The sequence below is a fragment of the Aptenodytes forsteri genome, unplaced genomic scaffold (assembly GCF_000699145.1).
Source record: "Aptenodytes forsteri isolate BGI_AS27 unplaced genomic scaffold, ASM69914v1 Scaffold12, whole genome shotgun sequence".
Classification (NCBI taxonomy): Eukaryota; Metazoa; Chordata; class Aves; order Sphenisciformes; family Spheniscidae; genus Aptenodytes; species Aptenodytes forsteri.
Window position 1 is genome coordinate 107,079 of NW_008794161.1, and position 10,255 is coordinate 117,333.

At 35.0% G+C, this 10,255-nt stretch overlaps 1 protein-coding gene across 1 annotated transcript in view; it reads right to left on the bottom strand.

Moving 5' to 3' along the window:
- Nucleotides 1-472: 472 nt before the first annotated feature.
- MAPK1 (mitogen-activated protein kinase 1) overlaps nucleotides 473-10,255 on the bottom strand; it is a 60,975-nt gene continuing 51,192 nt past the window's right edge. The window contains 4 exon segments of the mRNA XM_009280792.2: nucleotides 473-4,615; nucleotides 7,086-7,213; nucleotides 7,935-8,044; nucleotides 10,233-10,255. The exon segment at nucleotides 10,233-10,255 is cut by the window's right edge and continues 22 nt beyond it. Of these exon segments, the coding sequence (XP_009279067.2) occupies nucleotides 7,097-7,213; nucleotides 7,935-8,044; nucleotides 10,233-10,255 (250 nt within the window). The 3' untranslated portion in view covers nucleotides 473-4,615; nucleotides 7,086-7,096.

Genomic DNA, 10,255 nt, shown 5'->3' on the forward strand with positions numbered 1-10,255 from the left:
ATAAAATGAAAACATCTGGTCTCTAAGGATCTCTCAAGTAATTATTTTCAAGATTTCATGGGAACAGGGTGATAGCTATATGAATATCAATATAAAAAGTGTCAAAAAAAGTCTGTGAATCATCAGATGCACTGGAATCTATTTGCATTACTCTGTGCTCAACAGTTCAAAATACTTCTGATTTCATAACTTTCTTACACCAAAGATAAAACATTTCTGCCTGTCTTTAAAGAAACTTCACCTGTGTTTTTTTGGATGGCTTCCCTAATTTAATTTCAAGCTGGTATAATCATATAGTGGAATGAGTATTTACAAATATTAAATGTAGGCTACTCACTACTGCAGTGTTCAAGTGACAGTAATTTTTTAGATAAGCTAACATATACACAGCAGTGTATTTATGGTTTATAAAACAGCAGTTCATTTTAAAGCAAAATTCCAATCATTCTATATATGCACAGTACTATGCTGATTTGGTAATACAGGGACACAATTTAATGATTTTCTTTGCATTTGTTTTTACAAGATTCAGATGCCAAAAACAAAACAGAACATTAAGTTACCTGATTTAAAAAAGAAAAATCACATACGTTTACAACATCAAAAGAATAAGACGAAATATAAACCTTTGCTACTTACAATTAATCTATACAGATTAACCAAATCACAAATCTGTCACAATATAAACGTTTAATTGTTACAATGAATAAGAACATACAGAAAATGATTTTTTTTTTTTTATAAAATCTTCCTTTGCTTTTTATTTTAAACTTACCATTAACTAAATTAGCTATGCAGGACTTGTGGGGTACATGACTAAGAAGGCACCAACAGTACAAAGCAAAGACAAAGCAGTTTGAGTATTTTAAGAGTGCTCTACACTGATACAACACAAGAAAAGGCAACAATAGTAAGTAAACCAGCTGCAACCTTTAGAAATTTGTTCTAGATTTACAAAGGTAGTCCAACTTTTACATTTCCTCCAATGTTTCACTTAGTTTGATCACAGCACATGCTACAAAAACCATTGTAATCTTCACTTTACTAATGTGCACCTTTCACTAATTTAGTGTCTTGATTTCAATTGTTAACTAAACCATTTTGAACCACAAATGTATTTAAAACTTAGTAAAAGGATTGTTTGGACTTTTTTGTTTAAACCACTGCATTTACAAAAATATGTCCCCTAAAATCTGGGATTGCTTGAAGACATTGCTGTACAAATATAAAAGTACTATGCAAGGGACCAAATTCATGAGTATATGGTGTGTTATGTATAGACCTATATTTATACCATATCACTGTGCTGTAACAACACAATAAATTTATCAATAACCAAGGACTATATAAACTACACTAACATAAGCAAATATATATTAATAAAGTTTAAATCTATAGTACAGTTGCTCAGCAAACAACTTCGACATGGTATAAATATATCGTAGCATATTACAGTGGGCAGCAACAACAGGTTTTTCTTTTTCTCATTTTGTAAGGAAAACCATGCTCAACTCCTTGGGTTTCATTTGGCCAGTGCTGAGTTATGTCACCACTGCTACTCCTGAAAGCTCATAGTGCACCACACTGCTCAGCCCATGTAGTGTGTTGTACACTTCAGATTTGATATAACGTGATATTGATGAGGAAGAGTCTGGCGACAGTCAGGACAGCAGAGCAAGACGCTTATTTGCTAAAGCATCCATGAGAATTTTATGTTTGCATATTTTTCTTCCGCTGTAAGGTTGGAATGTTGTTGACAGTGAACTGTTTACATTCCTTATTCCCAAAACATCTTTACCATGAAATATGCATGTTACTTCGATTAAGAGTTGCTGTTCTCCGCTCTAAAATACAAAAACTACATAAAGAAAAAAAAATGTAAAATGATGAAATAACTGACCTAACACAGTGTTGTTATAGGCACCGTCTTTTAAACTATTTTCAAAATCTGACAAAAAAAAAAAAATCATGCTTCTGCATTTGACGCATCAACAAATTCAACCCAACAATGTTTACTGAATTCAGTAGAAGATTGATGAATGTGGTTACTGATACCGATGGATGCCAATTGGATTCAGCAAGAATAGCTAAGGAAGAAAGCCCGAAAGCACCAGATGTTAGGTAAAGCAAACCCTCGGCTTCTCATTCTGAGAGACAGAATGCAAGGGTAAGTCTACACCTCCCCAAAAATCCAAAATTAAAGTATTAAAAAAATGAATTGGGAAAGAGAAGGATGAAGTAAGCTGCCAAAGTTCTTCCTTAATAAATTAAAACTGAGGTGTTACAAACTAATTTCAGTAACAGTCTCTTTCCAACCATGCCAAAAGTGATTCTTGTAGTAATGATGATCGTACAAGTAGCAGAGATTCTAGAAATATTTCAACTTTTCAAAACTGAGAAAAGCATTTTGGTAAAGATGTGTAGAAATGTCAAGAGAAATTTCTACACTAGTATCAACAGTCAAGTGCATATTTCTATAGAAATGTTTTTAGCATAGGTTCCATACCACAATTCAATGATCACTTGTGCAGTGTCCTGACAATGCTCCTAATATGTTCCCCGCAACAGAGATTTATGTACCACAGAAACTTCCTAATAGAAAATGCCCTTTAATGATGAACCCTTGCTTATTAAAAAACAGTTTTGGCAGACTAACACTTAAACTATAGGAAAAAGAAAATTTTGAAATGGAATCTTGTAAGCACCCTTATCTATTGAAGTCTAAGTTAATGGCTTTCTAGATTTCTTTGAAAAGCAGACTAAATGGTATGAGGAAGCCTGGAGTTATTAACCAGCAAGCATCCTTATATACTACAGTAGCAATTGAACATGATTTCCATTCAAACACATTACCCAAGAGGAAACCAAAAACTAATTCTTAATGTTAATGTGAAGATACAAGATTTAAATTTATTTCCAGGAATTACAAGTGCATTTTGTTCATATTAGCAAGCAGTCTTTATACAATCCATTCTTCACTGCTGCCAAAATAAAATGAGAAAAAGACAGCAGAGATATGAAAAGCTAAAAATAGAACTATTTTTCCTAAATTATTTGTTGAATAGCATTTCAGTTGAACACAACTCGGAGGTAACAATAGATTATTTTTTTTCTCAATCATAGGCATGTGGCACTTAGACAATCATCTTTGCACAGAAAGCTTTAACAGTCATGCGAGGGCACAGTAATTATTTTAAACAAGGCAAATTTCTCACCACAGAGAGCAGTGGGGAAAGAAAAGGAGGCACTGCACTGGAACATAACACCTAGTAAACTCCACATTATACAATTTCAGTAACAAATACTTGAAAAGATCATTAAAAGGTATACAATTTTAAACATTATTTAGTGCTAGCTTTGTTTGGTTGTCCTAACTCAGCATTATCAGAAAAGTTTGATAGTACTTGACAACAGAACAGTACTTCATGTCACGAGCTCATGGAGGCTTGATTACAAATCACCATAGTGTAGGTTGCAAGAAATGAACTTGAGATGCTGACATGCTGTAGGAGCAAAAGTAAAATCAAACTTTCTCGTTTAAAGATGCAGTGTTCCTCTCTGCAAAAATTCTGAATGTCAGTGATTAGATTCAAATGTAAAAAATATCAATCCTCATTTGAAGCATTTCATTGGTATGCAGTATGTAGACTGAGTTTATTAACATCGTATTTTGGTTTCTCGCTTGCCACCACGTATGGATGCCTTCCACAGAGAAAAGCATTCACCATTAGATCATCATGCCATTATGTTCTTTGTTAATCTTCCACCACACGGTGAGTGACTAAGTTGGCGAGCTGCCACTCATTCTCTTTGCACAAGACTTATAAACATTACTACATGGTATGAACTTTGGAAGTACTACGCCTCCGACATGGTTAAACTTTAAATGATCTCTTTTAGAAAAGGCAGGGGGAAAAAGGTACAAATTTTGTCAATACATGGAAAAAATGTTTCTTAGATGAATTCAATTAAGTTGGGTTCCTATGTGGCTCTTACGCTGTATAGAATACCTGTATGTACAGCACAGGACACCCAAACAAGTGCATAAGCAAGATTAACATGAACATGACTTATGCTGTAATCTATAGCATAATGGTATAAACTCCATTGGATGCTAACCATTTCTATTTAAAAAGGAAGTGCAAAAAAAAATCTGGGATGTCACTGACTTAAAGTGCCCTGAATAGTAGCTTTTCTAAAAAAAAAAAAAATGCCAGCGACTTCAGTAAAGTCAGAAAAACATAGTTCATGGTGTAAACTTCTTACAGGTTAATGAATTATCTTCTTGGATATTGATCCAGGAGTGAAAGGAACCACTGCATCTTTCAAACCAGAAAGCAAGCAGTTAAAATACGGCCAGCAGTAGGTGCACTTACAGTACAGTACTGCAACAGGTCAACAATGGGCATTACGCATAGGAGTGTCAATTACAATTCTTCAGGCTTAAAAGATTCATTGAAAGCATGAAAAGCCAAAACTACCAGGAACTGCCCTCCTGAATGGCTCAAAGGAGTTAGTGGATAAGCTGAGAGAGGCCACAAGACATGACCAACAATAAAGAACTGGGAAGAGGAACAGCAACGTTTGAGCATGCCCAGTCCTTTAAGTCCTTGTCCTACAAAAAAGAGCAGAGACATATTTCAGTGAAGAAAGTTTTAACATTGCCTTTTAAAACAAGCATACTTTCCTATTTCTATGCTTTATGTACACTATGTTTACCATGAGTCAGAGACAGCAGTACCAATATATGTTAAAAAAAAAAGCCAGAGACAGTGAGTATCAGTACATTACATTTTAAGTTAAAATTATAAATCTTCAAAAGATTAGGAAGATTAATCATAACTAATGAATGAAGTACATTATTTGGTCATCTGAAGAATCTGTTATTTTCACACTGCTGCTCAATTCCAGAAACTACAGACACGGGGGAAATTTTGAATCTCAAGAAATAACACACTGAGAAGAGCTAGCTGATAAAGTACAGAGGGTGTGTAAGGAGAGTAGAAATGCACAGGATGAGACCGTTAACTGTCCATTTTAAGCCAGCTCCTGGGGACTGGCCTTCACTAGGATGTCAACTACTTATGTTTGCACTGTTGTGATGTGGAATAGCTAAGAATTCTAACCACAAATTACTAGGACAAATTACCAGTATATCACTATCAAGCTGAGTACAGTATTTAAATTGCAGTATCATGTCAGCCAAATCAACTCTTCATCGTAGCATTTAAAGGTAACATTTTTAGCAAACCAGAAATTTCCGTTAGCACCAGATCACTGATATATCTTTATCCCTAATCCCTTTATCCCTTAATCCCTAATACAACCTAGGTAAGTATGGTCTGGGCAAAGAGGCAAGCAGGAGAGATCATAAACTATGATTTACCACATGTTAGCTATTTGCTCTCCCTTCTTTCATACTACGGCCTCTTAGTAACAGGTTTCATCTTACTTCTAAAAATTTATGTCATTTTCTTCCAGAATGTGTACGTGTACTGCTAGTGCCTCTTATACAGAATTAGCTTTAGAAAACACAGACGGGGAAATAAGCACCACGCATGTTACTGTGTCCCAGGTCTAATTCTATTGGCAATGCCCAGCTAATAATAAGAGCCAGATGTGTGAACCTCAGATTTACCTAGCTTTTAATTATTAAAATAGTTTCAAGTGTTAGCTAGTAAGCTTAAATTAACAAAATACAGTATTTCTAAAGATCAAAACTACTTCGTTTGTGAACTTCTTTACATTTGAATATTGAAGCCAGTGGCAACAGAAGTTACTCTATTTAAGTAAAAACTGTATTTTCAAAAGTTTCCTCCACTTTTTTCTTTTTTTTTTTTTTCTTCTTTCTTTCATAGATTTCTTGCAGCAAGGAAGTTCACTGGCTCAAAACGTAACCTTTCTGCTGGAACTGCCAACAAAAAATGGTGACTGGAGAACGCTGCTGTTGACAGAGAATAGCACAGAAACTACTTTTAAGACCATGAAACAGGCAACCTAGATTAGGCTGTCATCTTTGTTTTGTTTTTCTTTTCCAGTCACAAAACTTTGATACTTTAAACTATTAGTATCACAGAAGTTTCACAAGACTAGATATAAGGAAGAAATTTTTTACACTGAGGGTGGTGAAACACTGGCACAGGTTGCCCAGAGAGGTGGTGGATGCCCCATCCCTGGAAACGTTCAAGGTCAGGTTGGACGGGGCTCTGAGCCACCTGGTCTAGTTGAAGATGTCCCTGCTCATTGAAGGGGGGTTGGACTAGATGATCTTTAGAGGTCCCTTCCAACCCAAACTATTCCAACCCAAGTGATTCTATGATTCTAAGTATTACAAAAATTATTCAAGTCAGTATTTGACCAATTTCACCGACTGAGACTTGCAAGCCTCATGGTATATGAAGACCAGTTAAGTTCATTGATTTTAAAGAAAAAAAAAGTCAGAGACAGTGAATAATCAGTACATTTAAAATTTTAATTTAAAATGTAATCTTCAAAAGATTAGGAAGATTAATCATAACTAATTTATGAATAAGTAGATACCTATTCTTATTTACTCACACTGTTTCAGAGGTACTTAAAACTGAAGTTAAGTCATACTGAAGCTTCATGGGTTTTTTTTTCCCTTTAAAATAATTTAAGAGATTTCTCCTCTGTACGTTACATTTAAGGAAGAATTTTTTTTAAAAGCATTTGAAGCCATGACAAAATAGTCTGCAATATATGAAGAACATTGCCCCCTGAAAATGTTTTTTGAATAAAATTTGCATTTCAAAGTGTTAACATAGCTTTTATTTTGAGAAGCACTATTTAAATGTAATTCTTATTCCTTAAATGTAACCTAAAAACTAGGTAAACATCTCGGGCAATTGCCTGGATTCCCTGTAGACACTTGAATGTTGTAGGCAAAACTAAACTGTTTCTTCAACAACAGAACAGGACTGAGGTCAAATGAATAAGCATAAAGATATCCTTTAACAGATAGTTATCGTATCAACAGAAAAGTTAAGTTCTATATTTCACTAGTGGTAACAAAGTTCCAAAATTCTTCCCCCTGCCCAAGTGGTTTCGTATTGCTGTGACTTTACCTATGCACAATTTAAGATCGATATCCTGGCTGGAATCTAGCAGTTTCCTCAAAAATCAATTCTTTCAGCTTTTCCTTCGGCAAGTCATCCAACTCCATATCAAACTTGAAGGGTGCTTCAGCTACAGGCTTAATAATATAAAGAAACATTATTACTTTTTTTAGTATTACTGTTCTGTTGCATTTCATGTAGTCCCTGTATGGGGGGAAAAAAATCTGAAAATGCGCTTCACAAAAATATCTAATACTGTGCAGTCTTCAAGGAAGAACTCATTCTATTAGTCCTTTGTGCGCTTTATATATTAGTTTACCAAATTTTAAATCAAACCATAGTAAGTAGCTACTCAAATCTAGACCACAAGTTAAAATATCTGTTAAAGGCTCATAACTTAGTATCTACCTGAAGAAAAATTATCTGAAACATTTGTATTTCTCGGAATAAACATATCTGTCCTTTAAGGAAAACTAGCTTATTTCCTCCTCCCCTACTTCTTCACCAGAATTAATGTGAAATCTCATCAGAATTGTGGACTAAACTACAGCGAGTTCAGATTCAGGGGTTGTAAGTGCACAATCTTATGGCAAACTCAGTTATTCTCCTCCATTATCTCAGACATTATGAAACAAGACCAATAGCGAGCTGAGAAGTTCCATTTTCAGAAGAGTACACCTTAGCATCTATTGTGTTGCGCCTCCAAAATGTATACTAGAACAAGAAATACAAAGTTTTGGTAAATTGATGCAATTCATTCTTCAACTCCATTAGAGCAGTAGAAACACTGTCCTTAAACTAATGAAAATAACCTGTTGCATCATTTAATCAACATTTACATTTTAACAATGTCTTTACCTCATCACTTGGATCATAATACTGCTCCAGATATGGATGGGCTAAAGCTTGCTCCACTTCAATCCGCTTATGAGGATTAAAGGTCAACATTTTATCCAACAAATCAAGTGCTAAGAGGAAAAAAAGTGAGCAAGAGTTTAATACACACTCCAAAGTACAGAAGTGTTATAAACACTGATATTACATAGAAAATACATGCTACCCTAAGTTTTGTGCTAATTTCAATTTACAGCTGGAATTTCCCAGCTGTAGTAGCAGTAACAGAAGCAGCAGATTGCTTCCTGTGACTTGGGCAGAGTATCTTCGTCTGCCCATCTTATCGGCATTCCCTGGTTACAGTTGCCTTTGGCACGATCTGGTCTAATGGAGGTATACCCTTTCAAATGCTCTTCAGCGTCAGAATGAATGTCAAGGGAAGAAATGCATAGAACCTTATGGTACGATCTGTTTATAACTACAGCAGAAATTGAATACATCAGGCTTTTTCTTCACTCAAAAAGATGCCTTAGATTTTTGTGCCAAAAATCCAAACCAAGAGAGAGTTTTTCTGGAATGAATAAGTAATCAAGAATATGTTCTTATTCTGGAAAGAAGACTTGGCTGTTTAATGACGAAAATGTCATCCAGAAGTCATTAGGAGTTCTAGATCATCACAGTGAACTATTTCAGCATAACTAGGAGCCCAGAAGCTACTTTCCAGCTAAGATGCAAATATATTCATATTCATGAGATTCAGGTAAAATCTGTTGAAGACAACTCGTAAAGAATCCATAGAGAACTTGAAGATCCAGTAAGACAGAGAGTGAGGTCTGATGAAATTCTGGACAAACGTTACAAGTCAGAGTTACTGCAGTTGTTCAGCTACTTTGATTGTAAAACATTTTCCTTCTCCAAGAAAAGAAAACAGAATGGTTATAGTAGCAAGAAGCCCGAAGATATCTGCAGCATCCTAAATTCCATTTCTTCTCCTCATCACATCATTTATGACACAGAACTTAAACAGAGGCTTCTTACTGCAACAAAGTAGTTGTAGCTTTGCATCAGGATAAGACGCATATCAAGCATTGCACAAGAGACAGAACTTTACCACTGCATTCAATGGCAGCTTGAAAAAGCTGCAAACTTGCACAGCAATTAACATCAAATATTTTGATGCGGTTTTCTCAACACTGGAAACTCACGTGCTCACTCCATGCTAAAGCATGTCGTGCACAATGCTTTTTACTGAAATGATTGACAAACAGCTTTTTGAAAAACTGCTCTGTCAAAGCTACTCTGAAGATTTAGATGAAAAGGTGTTGCAGAAATCATGCAAACTGCGTGTTCCCCTAGCAGCTAAGCATATCAGCATTGCTACAATTTGAGCTGTCAGAAGCCCACGGTAAAAATTCTCACGTTGATGAGCACTATTATAAAAGCAGAATAAATCAACTGCTGTTTCTCTCAATGATACGGGTAATCAGCTCTACACAGTTCCATCTGCAGAAATCAGCTTTTACATGGTAGTTCAGTACCTGATCGTATTCACTAAGAGTAAATTATCATATCGGTTTAAAAAAAAAAAAGTGACTTATTAATTGTGTCAGAGCAGGTAAAAGAGCACTGTACTGTGAATACAACCACCCTTAAACTGTATGAAGTAGAATTTAAAGGGCAAGTTAATAGCTATCTAGCAAAACAAAATCATAATTACCCTTTACTAAAGCCTTGTTAAGAAAGGCAACAGTTCCTTGCTTTTATAACTTGCTCCACTTATCATAACTGGAATTCTTTAACCCATTAAATTTTAACCTTTCATACTGCCAAAGGAACCATACTTTGATTGAAATTATCCTGTTTGATCTAGAACTGACATGCAGTCTGCACAAACTATACTGAGTTCAGCAATAAGCAGCTACCTCCTATTTGATTTTAGAAACAAAGTTCAAGATTTGTTTGATGCCTATGTCAAAATCCAATGCCTATGTTCAGTACTTGAGTAATGTATCATGCTTTCAAAGACAATAACAAGAGTTAGGATTTACATTTTACATGTAAGTTAAAGATCAAACACCACAACGCATAATCTTAGACATACTAAAAAACTGCTTTAAAAAGATAAGCTAGTATGAGGGTTTCATGCTGGTTTATGATTTTATATTAGATTTATACTGCCGTTTTAAGGGACCTGCATGTTCTATTTCCAATATAGACAAAGATAAATTCTTAGGGTGGTTTTAAAAATCCTGTCCTGCCATTACTTTTGATGCTCATTTCCATTTTTTATGATCTGATACAATGTAATAGAGCATAAAATACCTTTGGGGTCAGCATTTGGATAC